General features: G+C 48.3%; 1 protein-coding gene and 2 non-coding genes across 4 annotated transcripts in view; 2 read left to right on the top strand and 1 right to left on the bottom strand.

Moving 5' to 3' along the window:
- Window positions 1–3,186: 3,186 nt before the first annotated feature.
- On the top strand, window positions 3,187–3,258 carry TRNAP-CGG (transfer RNA proline (anticodon CGG)). Its single transcript has one exon. It is a non-coding gene; the product is annotated as a tRNA-Pro (tRNA).
- A 470-nt stretch (window positions 3,259–3,728) lies between these two features.
- On the bottom strand, window positions 3,729–3,800 carry TRNAP-AGG (transfer RNA proline (anticodon AGG)). The gene has a single exon. It is a non-coding gene; the product is annotated as a tRNA-Pro (tRNA).
- Window positions 3,801–8,281: 4,481 nt separating this feature from the next.
- MPZL1 (myelin protein zero like 1) overlaps window positions 8,282–25,054 on the top strand; it is a 50,952-nt gene continuing 34,179 nt past the window's right edge. For both annotated transcript variants that reach the window (XM_064152241.1, XM_064152242.1), the window contains exon 1: window positions 8,282–8,420. In XM_064152241.1, coding sequence (XP_064008311.1) covers window positions 8,321–8,420 — 100 coding nt within the window. In that variant the 5' untranslated portion in view covers window positions 8,282–8,320. The remainder of the gene's footprint in view (window positions 8,421–25,054) is intronic.

Here is a 25,054-nt window from a genome sequence, read left to right as displayed (position 1 = left end):
TGACCATCTTCATCCTCGATAGCTTTGCAAGTTGCAGAGATAAGACACTCACCTCTCAACTGAAGGTATCCACATGTCCCCAGCACAATGCTCACTGAGCATTGCCCTGTCTTAAACAAGTGAAAGCAGTTTGGGAGAAGACTGCCAGTATTAGTATTGTGACACTGCAAGGCAGGGGATACATCTGGGCTCAAATCCCTGCCCCATCCACGCTATCAGGAAATGCTGAGTTGGGCAGTGTGATCTTGTATCCATAAGCTGTACAAAGTCAGAGAGTTTTGACTTAAATGTAGGCCATGTCTTCCCTTGGTGTATGAGGCAGCAGGTTGTGAGGGGATGGTGTGCCTCTTCAGACCTATACATGTCTGCCAAAATGCTGAGGCTGGAGTCATTAAATGATAGAATTCCAACTGTTTTGACTGGAAAAGACCTTTAAGATTATTAAGTCAAATCACCAACCTACCACCACCATGGCAAATAAATCATGTCCTTAAGTGCAATGTATACACATCTTTTGACCACCTCCAAGGATGGGCAGCCTGTTCACAGGCTCACAGGATGCCAGGGGTTGGAAGGGACCCAAGGAGATCACCGAGCCCAACTGCCCTGCCAGGACAATTCTATCTAGCACAGATCACAGAGAAACACATCCAGACAGGCCTTGAAAGGCTCCAGAGAAGGAGACTCCACAACCTCTCTGGGCAGCCTGTGCCAGGGCTCTGGGACCCTTACAGTGAAGAAGTTGCCCCTTGTGCTGAGCTGGAACCTCCTGTGCTGCAGCTTCCATCCATTGTTCCCAGGGAACATGTGAGCAGATCCTGTCCCCCCCTCCTGATCCTCAGCCCTCAGATATGTATAGACATTTATTAAATTCCCTCTCAGTCTTCTCTTCTCCAGACTAAGTAGCCCCAGGTCCCTCAGCCTTTCCTCAGTGCCCTCATCATCCTCGTAGCCCTCCACTGGACTCTCTCCAGCAGATCCCTGTCCCTCTTCAACTGGAGAGCCCAAAACTGAAGGCAGTACTCAAGGTGAGGTCTCACCAGGGCAGAGCAGAGGGGCAGGAGAACCTCCCTTGATCTGCTGGACACACTCCTCCTAATACACCCCAGGATCCCGTTGGCCCTTTTGGCCACCAGGGCACATTGCTGTGCCATGGATGTTCTCCCCCAGCACTCCCAGGTCCCTCTCCACAGGGCTGCTCTCCAGCAGTCACCTCCCAGCCTGTACTGCTGCAGTTTATTATCCCTCCCCAGGTGCAGACTCTGCACTTGTCCTTGTTGAGCCTCATCTGGTTCCTCTGTGCCCAGCTTTGTCTGTCCAGGTCTCTCTGGATGGCAGCACAGCCTGCAGCTCTATCAGCTAAGCCTCGCAGTTTGGTGTCATCAGCAAACCTGCTGAGCAGACTCAGTCTGTCTGTGCCCTCATCAATGGCATTGATGAAAATGTTGAACAGCACCAGACTCAGCACTGGTCCCTGGGGGACTCCATTGGTTACAGCTCTCCAGCTGGACCTGGCACCATTGATCACCACTCTTTGAACTACTCTGTCTTGTAACCAGCTCCTAATCCACCTCACTGTCTGCCCTGTTCCAATGCTTGACCACTCTTTCAGATGTATGATGTAAGAACACTGATGGTTGCACACAAGAATTACCTCAGCAAGAAAAAAATCTTACATAATTTATGCAATTCCTCTGGTGTGGATGGTGCCTGAAAGTCTACAATAAAAGGTAAAAGAGTTATCTTTACAGGCCAGAAGACCTCTACATTGTGATGATGGATAGAGCACAGGCTGAGAATAAAGTGGCAAAAGGAACGCAGCACAAGAGCAAGGAGACTGTTAGAACTGTGTTTGCCAGAACTATTGCATTTATGGTTATTTTATGATTAGATTATGTTGAAACTGCAGCAAACCACCATAAAGTGTTGGACAGGTAAGGACTGAGAGCAGTAACCAATGGGAGGGATTTCTGAAAGATGTGGGCTGCAAGGAAGGCAGAGAGAAACAAGTGAGACTCCAGAGCGTGTTGAAATAGTCAGAATTCCCCTTTTTGCCCCTAAAGTACATCAGATGCAAAATAGGAAAATCATGAATCATAGAATCACAGAATCAGCCAGCTTGGAAGAGAGCTCCAAGCTCATCCAGCCCAACCTAGCACCCAGCCCTGGCCAATCAACCAGACCATGGCACTAAGTGCCCCAGCCAGGCTTGTCTGCAACACCTCCAGGCACGGCAACTCCCGCACCTCCCTGGGCAGCCCATTCCAATGCCAATCACTCTCTCTGGCAACAACTTCCTCCTCACATGCAGCCTAGACCTGCCCTGGCACAGCTTGAGACTGTGTCCCCTTCTGTCGCTGGGTGCCTGGCAGTAGAGCCCAACCCCACCTGGCTACAGCCTCCCTTCAGGTAGCTGCAGACAGCAATGAGGTCTGCCCTGAGCCTCCTCTTCTGCAGGCTGCACCCCCCCAGCTCCCTCAGCCTCTCCTCACAGGACTGTGCTCCAGGCCGGGGGGGAGCAGAGGGGCTGCCATGAGAGGATTCATTCACACTGGTGTACATAGTTCCTTGTACATCCGACACACATGACCCAAGGGGCACAAAGCTGGCGGGGCTCAGCGTCCCTGCGTCTCCGTCTACACGTCTGTACCAGCAAAGTGCCGCAGAGCCCAACGACCAGGGTGGGATAAACCCAATCTCGGTGCGGGGGTAGAGTGGATGGTGTCCCATTTCCCTTCTCTCATGCCTGAGAATGTACTCGCCCGGCTCCGAGCGCTGCTAGCCGCGCTTGCCCGCCTTGTGCACGCAGCCGGGGGCGCCGAATGACGACACAGACTTTCCTCCGCCCGTCGGAAGAGCGCAAGAGAGCAACCGGCGCAGGGGAGCGCCGCTGCCGCCGCGGCTGTGCCCCACGAGGACTCAGAATCCTCTCTATAAAGCGCAGCTGTAGGGTAGGGGAAAGGGGATGCCACCGGTTACCCCGGCAGGGAGGAAATGGCAGCAGCCTCCGCAGTTAGGGAGAGGAATTCTTTCGAAGTGGCGGGCAGAACCATTCGGAGTCGTTGGGAGGGGAAGGGCAACCCCACAAAGATGCTGGTGGAAGGTGGGTGGCATCAGTAGTGGGCACAAAGTGAGCGAGCAAGTGAGAGAATGAAATGCTAAGCTGAGGAAAATGCAACAGAGAGCGGCTCGTTGGTCTAGGGGTATGATTCTCGCTTCGGGTGCGAGAGGTCCCGGGTTCAAATCCCGGACGAGCCCGCTGTGGAGGAGGCGCGGCGGCGTCTCCAGTTTTGCTGTACCGCTTCACCCAGCCTCGGGACATTTTGTGTCTCGGCAGCTCAGGCTCACGCACAGCGGGGGAGTGCGGATGGAGCCGCATCTAGTGCCCCCAGGGAGCGGCAGGGTCCGTAGTGCTGGTGCCGTTGTATGGCTCTCGTGTGTTAAGTTCGGTCGCTGTGCGAGGCGAAGAGAGGGCGCCAGGCAAGGCACGAGAGCTGGTCCTTTTTAACTTCTTAACACTGGTTCCTTGCATCTTATAGGAACGCTTCTCGGTAGAACTGTGCTCCCCGGATAGGCGTAGGAGCCGATCCTGCCTGCAGGAGAAGCGCAGCGGAGGAGGTCTGAGCCGTGGAACTGTCGCTGGGTAGGGAGCAGCACTGGGAAGCAGGAAAGAGAAACGAATCAATTAAGAAATAAAAAAATAAATTAAAAAAAAAAAAGCAAAAAGCGGGCTCGTCCGGGATTTGAACCCGGGACCTCTCGCACCCTAAGCGAGAATCATACCCCTAGACCAACGAGCCGCCATGACGACAGTTTTTCTACCTTTCCAGAGGAGCGTTTCAATGTTTCGGGACTGTTCAGCCCTGCCTGAACGAGAGGTGGTGCAGGCCTGCGTCTGCGCCCTCGGCTGTTGCAGAAGCGGACTGCCGCTGCGCATGGGGGTCACTTTATCGGCTGCTCTGTTCAATGACAGCCGTGCCTATGAGATCACGATACGGACACACGAGAAGCTCCCCAAAACCTCATTACATACATGTAAACGGGAGTCGTGTGTGTAGTCCGGTGGCAGCCCGTCATCTGACTCGTTGCAGCGGAGCATGACGTTTCAGCCTAGGAAGTCGCGGCCCATGTGGTCTACCTCGGCCAGTGCCCACTGGAGTGTGGGGTGCCCATGCGGAGTGAGTATGGTCCGCCGGCAGGCACCGGGACGCCTGCCCTGCCCGTTCGCCAGCCGCGCCGCTGAGGCCAGCAGCCCACTGAGGAGCCGCCAGTGCTTATGGGGTCTGTTGCTCACCACCCGCCGTGTTGGGACAGCTCAGACTCAGGTGTGCAGCCTGTCCCATCTGTTTTGTAGCGCTCCACATTCGTGACGCTCCTGCGCCTGGCGGGTCCTCCAGGTTTTCTCCCATCACTGTCAAACCTATCTCCCCCCGTGTGCACGATCGGCTTCATCTGTCTAGCCATTAACCGCAGCAACCGCAACACAAACCCCAACTCAATGAAGTTCACGGTTCATGCACTCAGCCAGGCTGTGGTGACATTACTTCCCGACTTTACAGGTGATGATTTAATGCAGATCTATTTCAATATCAGAGCCTTCTTACCACAAACACTGACGCTGGTCAAGCTACAGAAATTAGTGGTACCTTTTCCCTTGTCTCTGTACAGTAACAGTTACCAAACTGATTTTGCCTGTATTCCAAGAAATTGGAGGAGGAGAGAGGGGATGAGGGGCAGAGTAGGAGAGAGAGGGGGAAAAAAGAATTGCTTTCATTGTGTGGGTTTTTTAATATATCAGTCTCATTTGAGAATACCCATGGCTCAAGCTTTTAATTCACACCAATTCAGTACCAGAATATCTAATCATTAGCATAATTTTTCATCATAAGGTTTCCTCAGAGACTTATCCTTGCATAGTGGGTGACTCAAGACATTCTTCTTAAGGACAAATAACTAGCAAACTCTTTAAATACCATACGCAATTACTGTGCTGCTGCCAGCTCATGAGTTTTGAAAGAACCCCTGTGTCTCTATTTGACCAGAGGAAACACAAATATTGCACTATTTGCCAGTCACAATTTCTCTCAACTTGAAGAGGAAAAAGTAATATTGTAATATAGATACCAAACATTTTCTTTTATAAATATAGCCTGGGTTTGTTAGTTTGTTTTCAGTTCTTATGCTGTTTCAAAGTGAGCACATTGAGTGCATACCTCTGCACACTGAACAGTGTCTACTATACAGTTCCTCTAGGAGGTACAATGATGCAAGCTAAATATAAAACCATCAAAACCATTAAATGTAAAATCAGTCTCAATATATGTGCTTCCCCTTCTAGATATGTTACCTTTACTTTATTTGACATCATAATCCTGCATGTCCTCTCTGGCAAGCTACTAGAGAGCTCTACAAAACTGTAGACTAACACAGGTCAGAATTTCTAACATAAACAGCAGCCATGACAAAATTTATTTAAGTTCTTCCCTGGTGACACACTCTTTAGATCTACCTTTTGTGATAATTGGAAACAAGCAAACAAAAAGACACAAAGCATTTTTCCTTGTGTTGAGACTGGCTGCTGATTTTACTGCCTGTGAGAATACTCAGAAACCAGTTAGGCAGCCTGACAGCAGCCTGCCTCACCGTCTAGGCAGTCATGCTTTCTCACAGCCGATTGTGTCACCTTACAGAGGCAGATTCAGTGTGATGGGAAGTAACTTCCCACCTCTCCATATTCAGAGGGAAACAAAACCCAACCAACCCACTCAAATCAAACCAAGTCAAAGCAACCAAACAAAACCCAAACCCAACAACAACAAAAAAGTGTATTGGTAGCTAAGTCAGCTGAATTGCTAAGAAATTTGATAAATGCCAGTGTTATCATGCAACAGAGCTTGCAGAGCTGGACAGAGAATGGGTGGCATCTATTACACCTTTATTTGGGTTAGCTTATTAGGGAGTTGTGTGCTGAGATAAATTAAGGAATTGTGCAGTACAGCTTGTACTACAAGCTTACAAGAAATGTTCCCAGTTCTTCTTGTCAGTTCTTAGTAGTAATACATCATAGCATACACATGCAATATATGCTCCTCAGAGCAAATTAAATTATTCTAGCACCCTGCATCCTCTCTGGAAATAGCAGAAGACAAGAATTTGATCATTACTATTTGGATGAAAAACACGTGCCCAACAGTGGGCAGACTATATGCTCTCCCAGATGTTCTCTGTATTGAACAGCAGTGCTACTACACAGCCAACAGGACACTTACAGGGTTGTACTTGTGACATAACATCTCATCTCAGTCAGGGAAGGAAGACATTGTAGGAAGGCTCTGGCATGGGGCACATGTGGCTGACTCAGGCTTATTAGTACATGAAAAGAGAGCATGTGAGCCCTTTGAAGGACAGTGAATTTGATAATAAGGATATATATTTTTAAAAAAGCCTTAGGTTTGCTATCTTGAAGAAATTTCTAGAAAGATGAAGCATGGCCTGTTCAGTGACCTTTGGAGTACTGAAGGACCTGAAGGTAAATAGTGAACTCTGAGTGTTTCCATGTTAGCAGAGCACTTACAGTTACTGAGGAGAGCTGTAAGCTCAATAGAAAGGAAGAGCTCTGAGGAAGCACTGAGACAAAAGGTCTTGTGATGAAAGGCTTATCAATGCATACTGGTTTCTGCTCTGGTGGGAAAGTGGGGATATTGATCAGTTGGTCAAAGGCTCACCTGCAAGGGAAGTCAAACAGTAAATGAATGAAACAAGCTAATTACCTGTGATACAAAAAGTTGCCTGTGTTGATCTTTATCTCAAATTGTTGCCCTGGATTTCTAGAAAACACGTGTGACAGTTAGATGAGGAACATGCTTGGAGCTTCCCTCTAGGGTGTAAATAATGACTGCATACAGTTACATTTTAAATCTCATGAGAACTCTAATCTGGTGTCTTAGAGACGGGAAAAAACTCTGTGCATTGCTTTGTCACGGCCCTCCTCAAAGTTACACACAGTAGCTTGGGCTTTCCTGTGGCCTTTTTCATCTGCAAATGTGCATAGATGGCCAGAAAATGACAGAGAAACAGGCAGCACATGAGGACCAGAATCCATGGAGCACTGAGGCAGGAATGAGCCGAGCACATCGCATGCCTCTGGAGTCTCATGGATGCCATGAGCAATAGCCTTGTAATATGACTAAGCTTGAATTCAGCCGTGGTCCTCATTGGCTGCACGGAAGCAGACTCACAGCACATAGAGCTTGACTAGGTGGGGGTCGGTCTCTTCTCCCAGGTAGCCAGCAACAGGACAAGGGGATGCAGACTCAAGTTGTGCCGAGGGAGGTCTAGGCAGGATGTGAGGAGGAAGTTGTTGGCAGAGAGTGATTGGCATTGGAATGGGCTGCCCAGGGAGGTGGTGGAGTCTGTGTGCCTGGAGGTGTTGAAGCCAAGCCTGGCTGGGGCACTTAGTGCCATGGTCTGGTTGCTTGGCCAGGGCTGGGTGCTAGGTTGGCCTGGCTGAGCTTGGCGCTCTCTTCCAAGCTGGCTGATTCTATTCTATTCTATTCCTGAAAAACTACCTCCATTTGTGTGACTGTCAGCTATTTTCAGTACACTTAAAAGCACTGTAACACAGAAGACCTTTAGCGTGCCTCCAAAAGCATTCAACCGTCCACACAGGCGGTTACCCAGGGCCTGAGGCGAAAGCAGTTAGCGCTACGCTGTGCCCCCTCGCCATGTCCCTGCGGAGCCAGGACAGCACGGACGGGGGCCGGCAGGCGCCGTACCGGTGACGCTGAACAGGCGGCGAGAAACGCAGGCAGGCTGTGGCCGTACGCACCGCGGCACGGGCTCGTCCCACTGCCCGAGGAGGCCGAAGCGTTTTTCCCGCCGAGACAGCGGCGTTCCTAAGCCTTACCCACAACGGCACGGCTGGAATCGCCTCCTCCGCCGCGCTTCTGAAGCTCTCTTCCCTTCACCGACCCAGTGCCCGCAGACTCGCAAACCTCGGACACGCCACGCCTATAACGGCGCTCCCACAGCACCGCCCGCCGTGGGGCGGGAGGAATCTCGGTGGGTACCCACCTCGGGGATGGGCAGACAAGTACGTTCCCTATTTGGATAGGACGCCTAGTTTTGATGGATCGTTCTTCTGACCAAACGTCGGGGAGCCACTGGGCAGGGCTGGGGCGGGGACGAGGGGGAAGCAGGAGGTGTGTGCGAGTGACAGCTGTGGGGCCCTATCCCGGCGAGGAAATGGGGCTGCGGGGCGCAGGGGGCGGGCCCGCAGCCAGGGCGGACAAAGGGGGCGCGGGGAGGTGGTGGCTGGAAGATGGCAGCGGGTGGAGGTACCGCGGGGCGGCTGGTGGCCGCCGTTCCTGCGCGCTTCTCTTGCTCGGCGTGGCTGCTGGCCGCCGCTGCACTGGCCACTGGTGAGTGAGTGCGGGCCGGCCGCCGCCGCCGCTTGTCTCCGCGGGGCTGCTCTCTTAGCCCAGGCCGATCTCGATGTGGCGGGAGGAGCTGCCCGACTCCACCTGAGGCGCGGCAGGCGCTGGCGAGCTGCGCGCGTGGGCCTGGGTCGGGCCCGGCGGGGGCAGGAAAGGGATAGGCTCGGTCCAGCTCTTGAGGATGTGGCAGGTGGAGGCGAAGCGACCCTTCCCCGGCCTGTATCTCGCCCCTCGCGGGTGGTGCTGTGCGGGGTGAGGTTTCCTGGGAGAGGCTCTGGGGCCAACGGGATTGTCCTTTCAAATGCGTCACCAGGGTACCGGGCGGAGGGCGGCTTCGTGAGCCGCGCACGGTTGTACTGTTCCCTGTTAACCCGGTTCAGAATGGGCACTCTCCGCCTCAGCTGGGGCTGGGAGCGGTGTCGTGGGTGCATGTCCCGCGTGGCTGCGGGAGGCTGCTCGCTCCGCTCCCGGCGCGCCGGCGGCAGGCCTGGCCCACGAGGGACACCTGGGTTCCTGAGGGCCGTGAGCCCGGTCCCGGGGAGGGAAGGAAGGTGTACAGGGGCCCTCCTGGGTAAAGCGCCCCGGCACCCTGCGCCACCCGCCGTGCCGGCATTGCCAGGGCCCGGTGATGGATGCCGCGGGCGCCGTGCACGACGGCCTCGTAGCAGCGCTTGCCAGTTCTTTCTTGGTTGATTATTAAGGCAGAGGACGCGAGTCGTCTTTGTTGAGCAAAGGCACAGCGCGGCGTGGAGGTGACCGGCAAATGGGGACACTGGAATTGCGGTAAATGGCTTGGAAAACACCTTTGATTTGGTCAGACGTGAAGTATTTGGGTGGAGGAGTAATTACATCAGCTAAAACGAAGGGCTTGTATAGATGGAGAATAAGTATAAGACAATGGAGTGCTGACCATGTCGAGGGTAATGATTTACTTTACTGTGGCGTATATTGTGGGGCAGCAAGTTGTGTTTCACGTAGGATTCTGATAATGGAAAGATCACGCACATTGGCTGGGGTAGTACAGCCTGAGTAGATTCTGGGTGTAGGCGGTGATGGTACATTGTCCAAAGATAGTTTTGTTTGGCAATGCTTGTTTAGTGGGTAAAACTTTGCAAAGTTTTCAGTAGGAGTCGTTAAAGAAGCCAAATGACTTCTGAATTCAAATGTCTGTAAAACTGTAAGCCCATCTGGAAAGAGGTTTAGGAAGGAGCTGTGCTGAGTGGTGAGAAACTTAAAACCTATTTCTGAATAGAGTCGCTTGGGTTTGTTTAAGATTACTGCATTTTGCAGCAAACAAAAGTAGAGACTGCGAGGGCTTGCTGTAGATTTTCAGAGACAACCTTAATATTTAAAAATAAATAGATACATTTATAGCTTGCAGCAACTTTGAAAATAAATATGTAGACAAGAGAAGAAGGAAGCCTGTTTTCCCTGACCACAACAAAAGGTACAACTGCAGTAATGCTATAGGTCGCTGGGAGTAGTAGATCATTGTACAAAGTCTAAGGTGTGTAACCAAATCTGGTACCTTAAAACTAGGCAAACTACAAGATGCTCTTTTAGAAGAGACTTTCCCTAGGGCAGAGACTAACAAGTGACATTGCAGTTTAAAGGAATAAGGTAGTGGTTTTAACAATCTTGAAGTAGTTTTGTGCCCATCCCTACAAATGTTGATTTTTACTTTTTGTTTTCCTAACTCCAAATCAGACTTTTTTTCCCATGTATTTTCATCTCTCTGTGCTTATACTGAGCATTCTTAATCCTCCTGTCTGCCTTGAAAAGACACTTTTTTGTCTGTGTGTGAAGTTGGCACAAGGTTTACCTCTTTACACAGGAATAAATGAGTGCAGGCTCTTCATGTCTTTTGCATATGTGAAATAACTTGCTGATTGTTACAACAAAAAATTACCTTCAAGAGTTTGGGGTTGTAAGGAGTCCTGTGTAATGTGTTTGGCTTGCATGCGTTATTTCAGTTCCTGCTGGTTTTCATGGATCCTCTTTCCATTCCCTTTCCTCCTGCTGGGTTTTCGTTTAGTGAGAGGGTCAGAAATCAAAAACTGCCAAGCAAAAGTGGAAGGGCAGAAGTGGCATTTGCAGAGAGCTGTTGCTGCTCGGTTGATCACCCGATGTGATGTGTGGCTGGGTGATGTGCTGCACCGTTCAGCTGCCGTGGCTCCTGGCTTCTAGCTCTTTGCGTGCCCAGTGACAGCCCAGCTTCTTGTGGCCGGTAACCTGCAGTGAGAGAGAGACGTTACTCGGGGGACTGTGTTGTGTGCGCCTAATTTTTGCTGAGCCAAGCGGGCCACTGTTTCTTCGCAGATAAATACAGATAAAGGGTCTGAGGTTATTTTCTTATGTGCACCCACATGTGTGCATTAAAAGTTCGTCTTGCTTGTTTAGGCTTAGTCATCTGAAAACAAATCACTTCATTTACTTAAAAAAGCAAAGGATTGCTGTCAGTGGTACTGTTTCTACTGTGTCTAAGTAGTTAATCTAGGTAGAAGGGCTGGGTGGGTGAGCCTTGAACAAATAAAGAGTATCAAGGAAATGCAGTATATATAATATACTGCAATCCTGAACTTGTAAGCCATGTAACTATCACTTAAAATGATAGTGTGTTGTCTGTGTTTCACGTCTGAGTGGTGCTTGATTGCTTCTAAAAGTCTAGGCATTACTGGAAAGATCATTACTGGCATCTTTATTCATCTTTTTGAAGCCAACAAAGCTTGTTTTTTTTTCCCTTCTCCTTTCATTTTGTACACATACTCAGAACTCAGTAACAAGCAGAGGAATATCGGCGTGTGCCTATTACTGCTTTCAACTCACCTGCACATTTCAGTTACTGCTTGAACTATTGCATGAAAATAGCAGTGTAAGTCAGGGTTAGATACTCACTTTGCGTTTGTGCCAAGTTTAGTCAGAAATGCTATAGTCAGCCTGTCAGAAGCTATTAATTCTTTTAAGCTGAGCCCACTGATACTCAGATAGGGAGAATTCCTTGTCTGCAGTAGTAAGTGGGTTCTGCAAAGGGAAAAAGTGATGAGATTGATGAACTCTGCTGGTTGGAGTGAGAGTGGGACTGCGGCTCAGGTCACCTCACTTGCAGGAGCAAGAAGTTCTTGAACATTTTGGAAAGATTGTAGCTCAGTATTTTGGTGATGAAATGTGGTTTAGTGCCACCTTGTAAAATGGCTAGGTTCTTCACCACCCCAGCTACCCAACAGTCCTCTACCTCAGTGTTAATAGCAATGCTCATGACTCTTTTGCTGTCTGAGTTAAGAGCCAGTTCCACTGTCTGTGGACTTAACACTTTATCCTGAGTAGCGATAGTAGACAGTGAATGTCTTGCCTGATGTACTGGGAACCTTCAATTTAGATGGAAGACCAGAGAGATTAAACCTGGTTTTACAAGGCAAATGTCTTATGCTGCTTGAATTGAAAGATTTTGATCTGAATAGTTTCTAAAGAAGTGTTGTTTTCCTAGAGAGGTGCTATACAGATCATCACAAAGTCATCAGCTTATTGCTGGCACCCACAGTGGGAGCTCTCTTAAGTGTGATTTGATTTGATCATGTATGGCATGCTTGGCTCTTTCTACCACCTATATGTAATTCACTGATAACAATCTTGGATGCAAAAGAAAAAACATTGAAATCTAGAATGCTAAGCTAGGCTGGAAGATCTGGGTATGGAAGCATTTATATCCTTGCGGTTTCTGTTCTTTTTGTGTGGGGTTTGTCTGTATTACTTTGCTCATCTGGTTTAGGGTGAACCCACATGTAGTGATTAGCACAGTCAAGAGGAAGCTGTGGCTGGATGTGGCAAGAAGCTCTGAACTGGCTTTGCTGCTGGAAAAGAGGCTTGGAGAGCTTCAAAGGCAGTGATTTATTGTTACCTCAAACCAGCAGTTACTTCGAAAAGCAAGTGCTGACTCAGACTAGGGTTTAGTAGTAAGTGTGTGTGTTGAGGCAGGGTTAACACCAGTGTTGTTTGCCGTCTGAGCTGGTTGAAAGATGACCTTTCAGTCAGGCGATTTCACCTAGTTTTACTGGCTTTCCCCCCCGTCTCTTACATCTTTTAGGTGGCAGGACAGTGCTGTTACTTGGCCTGAATCAGCTTCCATTTGAAAAATATTGGTTAAATGTGTTGGTACTCATTGTGGCTGAGATAGAGTGACTTTTCTTCTGAACAGCTTGTATGGTGCTCTGTTTTGGACTTGTGATGAAATACTTGGCAGCACACCCATGGCTTACATTGACCTTACATTGACTTAAGCAAAGTCAAGCTCTTTTCTGCTTCTCAGCCTGCCCCGCCATTGAGCAGGCTGGGGCTGGACAAATTGTTGAGAGGGGACAGTGCACCCCAACTAACCAGAGGGATATCCCAGACCATAGGATGTCATGCTTGGCAATAAAAGCTGAATAAGGAAAAGGAGGGAGGATGTTCAGAGTTATGCCATTTGTCTTTCCAAGTCACTGTTACAGCTAATAGAGCCCTGCTTTCCTACAGACAGCTGAACACCTGTGTGCTGATGAGAAGCTTTTTCTGGTAAATGTCTTTATTTAATCCACAGGTTTTCTTATCATTCTCATCATTTCTTGTCATTCCTCTTTTAAAAAGTACAAGTGTCAACTAATATATGATTTCACTCTGCAACTAAAATATGCACTGTGTTCCATGGCCACTGATCCCTCTGGAAAAATTGCTCTTGAATGCTGCTGAACCAGATCTCTGGACGAGGCCTTGGGCAGCCTGTTCTAGTCCCTGCCTGTGGCAGGGGGTTGGAGCTGGATGATCTTTGAGGGCCCTTCCAACCTAAACCATTCTATGATTGTTACTTTTACCCTTCCAGTTCTCTCCTCTGTCCTAGTGAGGGTAGTGAGCAAGCAGCTGTCTGGGGCTGAGCTGCCTGGGGTTATCCTATGACCTTTGTACGTTGTTCCCTTTTGCCACAGTACCTCTTAGTTCCTGCATTTTTATTTAGATGTTGAGTTGGCACTTTCCAGTTGCTGCTTACTGCAGGGTTTTGGCTTAAAATATGCAAAGAAAACAGGAATGCTGGCTGTTCTCATGAACTCTTAAATCCAGTTCTGCAGAAAAGGGTGCTTTGCTACGGGTTTGCTAATGCTTTACACATGATGGTAAGGGAGCTTGTCCTGAAACATTGGCTGCGTTGTACCTTCAATGTTAAAACTGAAATTGAGGTTCTGATCCTTAAGGGAGGGTTAAATTGGGCAGTGCAACCATTGTGTAGGTGGCAGCTGGTGGCCCTTTCCTAAACACTTTCATTTCATGAGGTGGGAGTAAAGCAGGGCAGATGAACTCCAGATAGGCAAAATGGCCAGAGGTGTTTGTCTTAATCTGACTGCTAACCGTGTTATGCTTTTCAGTATCTTGGTTTTATAATGTGTGCAAGTGAAAGATGGTGAGCAGGACTCCCTTTTGGTAATACATTCTGTGAAGCCATATGTATGGCAGGATGTTTGAGATTTGACTGGTTTACTGTATCTTGAAGATTCCTGGTATTTTACAGGATTGCTTGACTCATTCAGTGTGGAAGGTCTTGAGATGATGGCTGTGTGGAATCATAGAATCAGCCAGGTTAGAAGAGACCTCCAAGCTCATCCAGTCCAACCTAGCACCCAGCCCTAACCAATCAACCAGAATATGGCACGAAGTGCCATATCCAGGCTTTGCTTCAACACCTCCAGGCACGGTGACTCCAGCACCTCCCTGGGCAGCCCATTCCAATGCCAGTCACTCTCTGTGGAGATACTGTATACTCTACTGCATGACAAAATCAGCACAGACTTGGACAAAGGTGCTGCTCTAATAAAAAAGATGCTCTAGAAATGACCCTGTATGTGTAAACTCCCTCCATGTTTGTTGGGAAGTGATGCAGAGCATGCTACAGGGGAGGCCATAAATACTTCAGGAAAGACAAGTGTTCCTGGGAAGAGCCAGTGGAAGCAGCCCCTACTCAGTGCTTCCTAACCTTGCTCAGTTGTTGTGCAGATGCTGTGTGCGGTAGACTGGATTAGGGTGTTGGTCTGGTTCAAAAGAAAACAATGGGGAAAGGGCTGTTCTGACCATGGATTGCTTCCTGGTCAGGTGAGTCTCTTCGTGTTGCAGGTGTGCGTAGGAGCTATGTATATTGGCAGCACCACTGATAAATTCTTGGGAAACAGTGCTTTGTTACGCATAGCATGGACTTTCTCTTCTGGTTTTGGGGCTGTGCTACAGCAGGGGATACCTAGTTAGGAGTTTGCTTAGCAAGTTGATTAGCAAGTAAGTGTGAGATAGCTATGAGCAAGGTGCCAGAGCTGGCTGTAGATACTCAGCAGTTGGTAGAGCAGTAAGGGATTTGGTGCTTGGAAAGCTTTAGAATTCTTTGAACTGCTGGGAAGTAAGTCTTTAGTCACTCCAGGAGAGATTGGCTGTGTGACTGAGTGCCCTGTTAGTTGATCAGGATCATCACTTGGATGACTTAATTTCAACTTTCAGTGTCTTCTTGCTCTCTTAAGTGATGGGACTTTATCTGACAGGCTTTAATTGGCTCCCTCCATAGATGGGAAAACCCTCTGTGCTCATCTTTGAGCCTGGTGGAAACACCAGTCTTGGCAAGAGATGGACATGATGCTGGGTCAGGAATGATGGCAGGTGGTAGTAACAGGTACCAAAATGCTGCTGATGGCTTGGGTGGTTCAAAGTGCACCTTCTGCAAATGTTTCTTGGTGTACTTAAATTTGTTGTCACTAAATAAGCTGAGACTTGGTGGATTGATTGGTTATTTTAACAGGGGGGAGGGAAAAATGTAGCTTCCTATGTCTGTTTGACACTGCATCTCTTTTTGCTCATCCATATCCCAAATTCTGCCTATTTTTTTCTGGAAATTGGTAGTTTCCATGCTGCCAATGCTGATTTTGTCCCAAAAAGGTGCTGCACATCACCAGCAGCAGTTGGCAGCAGAACTGGTATTTTTAACAGTTTCACTTGAGGTAGTGCTAGTCACTAGAGCAGACCTAGAGGGAAAGTTCTGTGGCACGCAGTGTCGTGTCCATCTCTGCTGTCCACATCTTGGAGTTCTTTCGTTGTTGCTGTTTGTCTACAACTTCTAATCCTTAATAATCTCATTTCTTTAGTAAACACTGAGATGTCTTAGTAGATGCCTATAGTAATTCTAGCAAAAGTTTGTTATGGTGGGATGCTTTCTTAACTCTCTGGCATGTCTTGGGCATGTTTACCCATCTTCCCTCAGTTCTTTAGTTCAGCAAGCTTAATGATATCCTTTTTTTGGTGGGAAATACTTTGTCTGCTTCAAGGAGATTCTTCTAAGATCATAGAATCAACCAGGTTGGAAGAGACCTCCAAGCTCAGCCACTCCAACCAAGCACCCAGCCCTAGCCAGTCAACCAGACCATGGCACTGAGTGCCTCATCCAGGCTTTGCTTGAACACCTCCAGGGATGGCGACTCCAGCACCTCCCTGGGCAGCCCATTCCAATGCCAATCACTCTCTCTGCCAACAGCTTCCTCCTAACCTCTAGGCTAGACCTCCCCTGGCACAGCTTGAGACTGTGTCCCCTTGTTCTGTTGCTGGTTGCCTGGCAGAAGAGCCCAACCCCACCTGGCTACAGCCTCCCTTCAGGCAGCTGTAGAGAGCAATGAGGTCTGCCCTGAGCCTCCTCTTCTGCAGGCTGCACACCCCCAGCTCCCTCAGCCTCTCTCTCCTCACAGGGCTGTGCTCAGGCCCCTCACCATCTTCCTCACCCTTCTCTGGACACATTCCAGTACCTCTTGAATTGAGGGGCCCAGAACTGGAGACAGGACTCAAGGGGTGGCCTGAGCAGTGCTGAGCACAGGGGCACAAGAACCTCCCTTGTTCTGCTGCCCACACTGCTCCTGAGCCAGCCCAGGATGCCATTGGCTCTGCTGCCCATCTGGGCACACTGCTGCCTCCTCTTCAGCTACTATTTACCAGATGTACTCTTTATCTTCTTATTCCATGTAGCTCTTCTTTAATCTTGGCTTGGTTCTAATTTACATTCCCGGAGACTCAGATAAATTTGATAGAACCAATAACAATTTATAGAGTGCCCTTCCTTCTTCTCCCTTCTTTCCCAGAAGAAAGAGATTAGATGAAGAGAGAGAAAAATAAGCACACCCAAATAAATGAATCTCACTGGATTTGGAACTTAAGAAAAGTTTAACAATAACTTAAGAAGGTATCTGAGGTAGGGAAGTTACAAAAGGTATAGGAAAGGGAGAGCAAATACAGAAGGTATAAATACAACCCGATTGTGCTGGTGATGGCTTTGTCTGCCTCGTGGGTGATGGCCGTGTGGTAAAACAAAGAGAAACCAGGAACAGCTGGTGATGCTGGTATGCAGGGAGCAGGAAGTGCAGAGAGAGGAACAGGCAGGGCCCCTGCTTTTATGGATCTTTAGACAGAAAGGGGGAGTGGGCTAACCATCACCTGGTAGTGTTTAGACCTCTCCCTGGGCAGGGGTCAAGACCACCTAGGGTCAGGCTCAGGGTTACTCCCCCTGGAGTGTTAACCCTGTACATATCTTAACTCCCTTTTTCTGGAGTCTTTCTTGTGCCCAAGGAATGATTTGCTGTTTGTTAGTGACTGTGTTAGTATTGCAAGATTAACAGCAGAACAGCTGCCATCAGCTGTGCCAGTTACACTATGCACTTTGAACCAGTTTACTTAATTAATGTTGTCCCATTGCACTTTTCACTGTTTGATTTTTTTACTTTGTCAACAAGAACTGTTTACTTGAATTTGAACACGTGAAAACTCACTTGGTCATGGAAGGAAAACCACTTAAGGGCTGTTGAATGCTAAAATATGCCTAGTTTGTAAAGTGCCTGAATTGCTGATTGGTGCTCAGTTCCTAGCAGAGGCAGAGAAAATGCTTTGTGATTCCCATGGCAAAGCTGCTAGAACACAGCTAAATCTGCCTTGAGACTAAATAAGCATCTGTGACTGTCCCTGTAATGGATGCATGAAGCAGTGCAAATACAATGCACTTTGGCCACAACAACCCCAAGCAGCGCTATGGGCTGGGGACTGAGTGGCTGGAGAGCAGCCAGGAGGAAAGGGACCTGGGGATACTGATAGATAGTAAGCTGAAGATGAGCCAGCAGTGTGCCCAGGTGGCCAAGAGAGCCAATGGCATCCTGGCCTGCATCAGGAACAGTGTGGCCAGCAGGACAAGGGAGGTTATTCTGCCCCTGTACTCAGCACTGGTCAGGCCACACCTTGAGTACTGTGTCCAGTTCTGGGCTCCTCAATTCAAGAAAGATGTTGAGGTGCTGGAACATGTCCAGAGAAGGGCAACAAAGCTGGTGAGGGGCCTGGAGCACAAATCCTATGAGGAGAGGTTGAGGGAGCTGGGGGTGTTTAGCCTGGAGAAGAGGAGGCTCAGGGGTGATCTTATTACTGTCTACAACTACCTGAAGGGGCATTGTAGCCAGGTGGGGGGTGGCCTCTTCTCCCAGGCAACCAGCAACAGAACAAGGGGACACAGTCTCAAGTTGTGCCAGGGTAGGTCTAGGCTGGATGTTAGGAAGAAGTTCTTCACAGAGAGAGTGATTGGCATTGGAATGGGCTGCCCAGGGAGGTGGTGGAGGCACCGTCCCTGGGGGTGTTCACGAAAAGACTGGATGAGGCACTTAGTGCCATGGTCTAGTTGACTGGATAGGGCTGGGGGATAGGTTGGACTGGATGATCTTGGAGGTCTCTTCCAACCTGGTTGATTCTATGATTCTGTGATACTGGCTCATGGAGCATGGTGCTCTTGCGTCCTGATTTTATGCTTCCCAGGTTAAGAGTGATGCATCAGTGAAATTATTTCCTCGGGATCGAGTGGCAGGGGCACTCAGGTGTTCTTTGCTGGTTTACATGCCTTCCACTTGTATCTGATTGAAAGGATGGACTTCAAAAGTAAGTCTTAGAAAAGGTTCTGCTGCTGCCCTTGGCAGAACAATGAGCAACTCTGAATCATGAAAAAGACCACTTGAAAAACCGGCTCTTAGCGTGGGAGCAGAAGGTAGTACCAAAGCTTACTGACTGACAGAACTTGAAAACAAGGCTTCAAAGTAGGTAGGTGGAGGTACACAGGACTGAGATACACAGGACTGAGATGCACTGATATTATTGACTGCTTTGACAGTGTTGCCACAACTTAGAATCATAGAATCAAGCAGGTTGGAAGAGACCTCCAAACTCAGCCAGGCCAACCTAGCACCCAGCCCTGGCCAAGCAACCAGACCATGGCACTAAGTGCTCCAGCCAGGCTTGGCTTGAAGACCTCCAGGTACACAGACTCCAGCACCTCTCTGGGCAGCCCATTCCAATGCCAATCACTCTCTCTGCCAGGAACTTCCTCCTAACACCCAGCTTATACTTCCCCTGGCACAACTTGAGACTGTGTCCCCTTGTTCTGTTGCTGGTTGCCTGGCAGAAGAGACCAACCCCACCTGGCTACAGCCTCCCTTCAGGTAGTTGTAGACAGCAACAAGGTCTGCTCTGAGCCTCCTCTTCTGCAGGCTGCACACCCCCAGCTCCCTCAGCCTCTCCTCACAGGACTGTGCTCCAGGCCCCTCACCAGCTTCCTTGCCCTTCTCTGGACACCTTCCAGCACCTCAACATCTCTCTTGAATTGAGGGGCCCAGAACTGGAGACAGGACTCAAGGTATAACCTGTCCAGTGCTGTGGACAGGCTAAGAATAACCTCCCTTGTCCTGCTGGCCACACTGCTCCTGAGCCAGCCCAGGATGCCATTGACTATCTTGGCTACCTGAGCACACTGCTGCCTCCTCTTCAGCTACTCTCTCCCAGCACCCCCAGCTCCCTCTCTACCTGGCTGTTCTCAGGCACTCTGTCCCCAGCCTGCAGTGCTTCTTGGGATTGTTGTGGTCCAAGTGAAGAATTCTCCGCTTATCAATCTCATTCCATTGGCCTCTGCCCACCCATCCAGCCAGTGTGTGCAGGTGAAAGTAATATGTTTGTGATTACAGTGTTAGTTTTTCATGTTCTTGATTTTTTAGGAGTCTTAGTGATCAAGCTGAGCTGGACTATTGGCGTAAACCGGTGGAGCACCTGGGTGCAATGACTCCTTGTTCACCAGTGTGGTTAGATGGTCACAGCTCGCTGTGTTTCCATGATGCAGACAGTTACATGCATTCTAGCAAGAGGCCTGCTCCACCAAGATTGGTTACATACAGAGGGTACAGGGTTACTTGTAAGGAGGCATGGACAGGTCAGCATACCATAACAATCTGAGGGTCAGCCTCTGGGGCTGCCTAAACTCTGCCCACCTGCGGCTGGCACTCCACCCCCTGCAGCTGCGTGTGGGGGGTGCTACCCTGTGCCTGGTATCTTAACTCCCAAGATGGACACAAGGACACTCCCAGCACGGATTGCTCATGTTTATCAATTTGTGTCCTCTGCTAGCAAGAATTTCTCCAACAATGGACCTAGGAATTGAGTTTGTTTTGGTGTGTTCATAGCCTTAATTAATGGAAGTTCTTCATTGGATCCATGATCTCAGTGGAGTCTATGGTGTACAAGAAATTAAAAGAGCTTTGTTGATGTAAACTTTCAGTGCAGCAAAGGATTTCTTCATACCGCACTACCATCCCAAACTTTCAACCTTTGGTTATTATCCTGGGGACTATGTTTTTATATACAAAAATGTAGAATAAAAGCAATTCTTTCCAAAGTGTTTTGTTTTCAGCCAGTATGAAAAAGGTGTAAACAACCAGGGGATACAAGTAATCATAGGGCAATGAACACTTCAGCTTAGTGGGCTTTGCTCTCCAAGCACTGTCAGCTTAGGCAGTCTTGGATTTATACAGATGCAGTTACCAGATGTCTTGTAGGTGCGTAAGAGGGCCTGAGGAAAGTGAAATAAGTTTGTACTTTTTGAGCAGATGCTCCCAAATATGAGAGACTATTTAGGAGAAGGGACTACAGTTTGAAAAGTCTGCTGAGATCAATGCTATAGCATGGCTAGGGCCAAGGATCTCATACAACAGAAATGAGGCTAAGTGCTTGGATGTGGATGTCATCTAAACACCTTTGTGAGTGTTAGGTGAATTGCCATAGCCCTGTGTAACTTTATGTCACCTCATGACTTTGTAACTTGTTTCTGAGGAGTGGATCCTGATTTGTGTGTTACTGTGTTTAACCGAGGATAGCGCTTTGAATGTGAGCTGTTAGTGGTAGCAGACAGGGGGAAGCATCCAGACTGTCCTGTATGACCATCCATGACCGTCCAGATCGGTCATGTAGGCTGTCTCCTGTGCAGACTGCTGCCAGCACTTATACCTTGATGAGTCACAGCTGAACTGGCCACAGATGCCCTGGAGAGTACAGTGTGAGGAAGACCCCGATCAGCGTGCTATAGACAGCAACTGACTGCCTTCATGGAGAGCTTTTTGATCAAGGACAGTAGTTAAATTCACTTACCCAGTGCACTGCTATGGTCTTGTAAGTTATTCTAGTGAATAGTGTAAGCTTGACTGCTTTTAATCTCACTAAAAGATAAATAGGTAACCACAACTTGGTTAACTAACTAGGTATAAACTCCTGTGGTTATAAATGCTTATCTGCTGTCAATTCTGAATGACGTAGTTCTATACTTTGCAGCTTGGTAACTGTAAAGGCTGCTTGCACAGGGGAGATTTCAGAGCAGTATATCATTGCCTCTCTTGAGAGTATCAGAGATGGTACAGGGTGTGGGAATTGTGAGCTGGGCCAGGGCTGAGCTACCTGACAACATGGAACCTTTTCACTAGTTGTGTGCAACCTGGCAGACAGGGAGGAGGCTCAAGGCAGACCTTATTGCTGTCTACAACTCCCTGAAAGGAGGCTGTAGCCAGGTGGGGTTGGGCTCTGCTGCCAGGCACCCAGCAACAGAAGAAGGGGACACAGTCTCAAGTTGTGCCAGGGGAGGTCTAGGCTGGATGTTAGGAGGAAGCTGTTGTCAGAGAGAGTGATTGGCATTGGAATGGGCTGCCCAGGGAGGTGGTGGAGTCGCCGTGCCTGGAGGGGTTGAAGAAAAGTCTGGTTGATTGGCCAGGACTGGGTGCTAGGTTGGGCTGGCTGAGCTTGGAGGCCTTTTCCAACCTGGTTGATTCTGTGAAAGATATCAAGAAGCTCTGTGTCTTCAAACATGCTTTAGCTCCTGGAAAGCTACACCTTTGGAGTTAGGAAAGTCTTGTTCCTTCACAGCAAGTAAACTAAACCAGTAGTCCAGTTCTGGGCCCCTCAATTCAAGAAAGATGTTGAGGTGCTGGAACATGTCCAGAGAAGGGCAACAAAGCTGGTGAGGGGCCTGGAGCACAAATCCTATGAGGAGAGGTTGAGGGAGCTGGGCCTGTTTAGCCTGCAGAAGAGGAGGCTCAGGGGTGATCTTATTACTGTCTACAACTACCTGAAGGGCCATTGTAGGCCAGGTGTGGGGTGGCCTCTTCTCCCAGGCAAGCAGCAATAGAACAAGGGGACACAGTCTCAAGTTGTGCCAGGGTAGGTATAGGCTGGATATTAGGAAGAAGTTCTTCACAGAGAGAGTGATTGGCATTGGAATGGGCTGCCCAGGGAGGTGGTGGAGGCACTGTCCCTGGGAGTGTTCAAGAAAAGACTGGATGAGGCACTTAGTGCCATGGTCTAGTTGATTGGATAGGGCTGGGTGCTAGGTTGGACTGGATGATCTTGGAGGTCTCTTCCAACCTGGTTGATTCTATGATTCTATAAAGTCAATAAAGTTGATGAGATGGCAATGCTGTGTAATGAATAATGCTTGTTCTGGGCATGCTTATGTTGAATGCTACAGCTTCTGTAGTCAATCCATGGAAGAAAGCAGTGATCTTGTATGCACTATGCCTTCCTGTTAATGTTACCCTTGGAGCAGCTTGGTTACAGGAACTGCAATACTTAATGGTCTGTTACTGATTTATTTTCCAGAGTAAAAAGGATATTGCAATAATGCAGGCCATGATGCAAACTTAACTTTTTAGACTTATGTAAGCTGAGCAGGTGGCTGGAAATGCTACTGAGACTCCCTCTTGACCTCAGAAAAGTTGAAAGCCACAGCTACTGTACTGTACGTGTTACGAGTTTGAGAGAGATATAGCAGGTCCATGGTGATAAATGCAGTTGTGGAGGGTTGTGGGGTAGAAGTCAGCTCTGCTGCAGTCACATTTAGTAGGAGCTGACAACCTAGTGTTGACAAAGATGTCACACTGAGACACAAGACCAAATAGTCAGTGTAGTGATGGGAGCAGAACTGGTCACATAGATGAGATCCCTGACACAACATACTAAGGAAAGACCTGAGAATAGAGAGAACATTGAGGAATGAAGATCAGTGATGGGAGCAATAAGAAAAGGTCAGTAAGATTAGTAAGTTGATAATTACCAAGTATCTGTGTCCTGTCATATTTTGAGAGTAGGAGAGAAGATTAGGATGTAGTCTTTTCATTGAAGTGTGGGGGCTAAAATTTAGCTGGTGACAGTTAATGTAGTCGGAGTAAAACTGCTCTAACGATGCTAGAAATGAAAAAGAAACAGCTGAAGAGCCACAGGTGGACTGGGGTTTTGGGGCTTTTTTTCCCAGCAGTTTTGATGGTAGGCAAGAAAAATAGAAGCATATTTCCACTGAAAAGAATTAAGGTAGCTGAAGGCTAGGAGAGATTTTCAGTGGGAAGCATTTGGGATACAGGCAGTTGGACAGAGTAATGGGATCAAAGAAGATCTATATGAGAAGAGCAAATGTTTATCTTTGCCCTGTATACCTTGGAGACTTCCCCTGCCTAAAGCTTTTGTCTTTCTCAGACACTCTCTTATGATAAACAGTTACCTCTTGAGAGGAACTAAGGCTGAGTAAGCTTGAGGAACAGAGCAGTAGGCAAGTGTGACTTGCATATTACTCAAAATTCAGCTCTCTCCAAAGTATGTAAGTAGATGAAAGAGCTGGAAGAAGGATGTGGTCCTGGCAAATGTGGAAAGCAAATGAGCTAGAACTGGACATGATCATGTGGATTTGATATGGCAGAGGAGGCCAAAGAGTTCAAGATAGTGGGAACTGCCACTGTATCAGTGAAAATATGGGAGCAGAGAGCTAAGGCTGAGTCGATGTCCAATGTGGCCTCTCTGTCACTTCCAAACCGTCACATTAGTATTTGAGAAGCTTATGTCTCATGCTGTAAGAGAGCAAAGGCAGGAAACAGTTTTTTGGAAGCGGTGCACACTGAAAGAGCAACTGAAGTAAGGGACTCTTCTTAGGCTAGGGAGAGAGAAGGAGCTAAGGAAAACATTAATTTGAGACTAGTAGAAAATGAATCTTGCTGTGCTCTGTACGAGATTACATAGTTCCTGCCTTCCTAGACTGCAGGGAGAAGGTAGTTGTGTTGCTTTTCTTTTGTGTTGCTCCATTTCTCTCCTGTATTGCTAGTGAGCCAAAACGGTGACTTCTTCAGATGAAGTCGATCTGTGCTACCTGCTGCCTGCATGTGTGTGGCAAGGAGCTGTCGGTGCCATGTACAAGCAGACAATGTCTGTGCAGACTATTTTCCTCCCCCACAAATGCTGAGGGAATCTTGCTTGTTTTATGCTTGAAAGGAAGTCTTGTTCTGTGGCATGGACTCGAAACAATGGATTTTATTTTTCTTTTCTACTCCATTATCTGGAAAAAAATACATAAAGAGCAGCAGTTCTGAGTTAATTTCATTGAATTGCCAGAAGCCTTTGTATGTTCCAAATAAACAGTTGGTAGTTGTTTTACAAAAGAATACTTTTTTGGTTCATAGAGTACATACAAGGGAAAGGAAGCCCTGATACAACCTCTTGATGAAAATTTTCCTCACTTAGGACGTGTTACTCTTGCACTGATTTAAAGTGAGAGCAGTGATGACAGGGCAGTCCAAGGGAACAGGGATGACATGACCAAACTGAGGCATTAGTGAGTTTGAGAAGTGAACAGTGTGGGTTCTGACTGGCAGAGTTAATGGATGGTTGTTTCTTTTGGGTTTGGTTATTGTAATTAAATGGGTATGCTTAATTCTTCCATCCCTGCAGTGCCTATGTGCTCTTTCTGTGTCCTCGGGGTATGTACTCTGCCTTTCTCCATCTTGCTGTGCTGGTTGGGTGAGAGAGCAGTTCCTACAAAGCCACAGTGGTTGTTGGATGTAGCCACATGATCAGGGTGTTTTCCATCTCTTTCATTGTTCTGTCCATTTCATTGGCAGAGCTAGAGCTTCTGAGACTTGCAGGTGGTCTGTACTGCAGGGCCAGCTACCACTCCCATGTCTTTGTGGCCATGCATTGTAGCCAGTCAGCTGGAGCTGCCCAGTGTAGAATCATAGAGTCAGCCAGGTTGGAAGAGACCTCCAGCCTCAGCCAGCCCAACCTAGCACCCAGCCCTGGCCAATCAACCAGACCATGGCACTAAGTGCCCCAGCCAGGCTTTACTTGATCACCTCCAGGGACAGCAACTCCACCACCTCGTTGGGCAGCCCATTCCAATGCAAATCAACCTTTCTGGGAAGAACTTGCTCCTAAGATGCAGCCTAGACCTGCCCTGGCACAGCTTGAGACTGTGTCCCCTT

This window comes from Pogoniulus pusillus, chromosome 12 (assembly GCF_015220805.1).
Source record: "Pogoniulus pusillus isolate bPogPus1 chromosome 12, bPogPus1.pri, whole genome shotgun sequence".
NCBI classification, from domain to species: domain Eukaryota; kingdom Metazoa; phylum Chordata; class Aves; order Piciformes; family Lybiidae; genus Pogoniulus; species Pogoniulus pusillus.
Note: the sequence above shows the minus strand (reverse complement) of the source record. Positions and strands in the feature narration are given on the sequence as shown.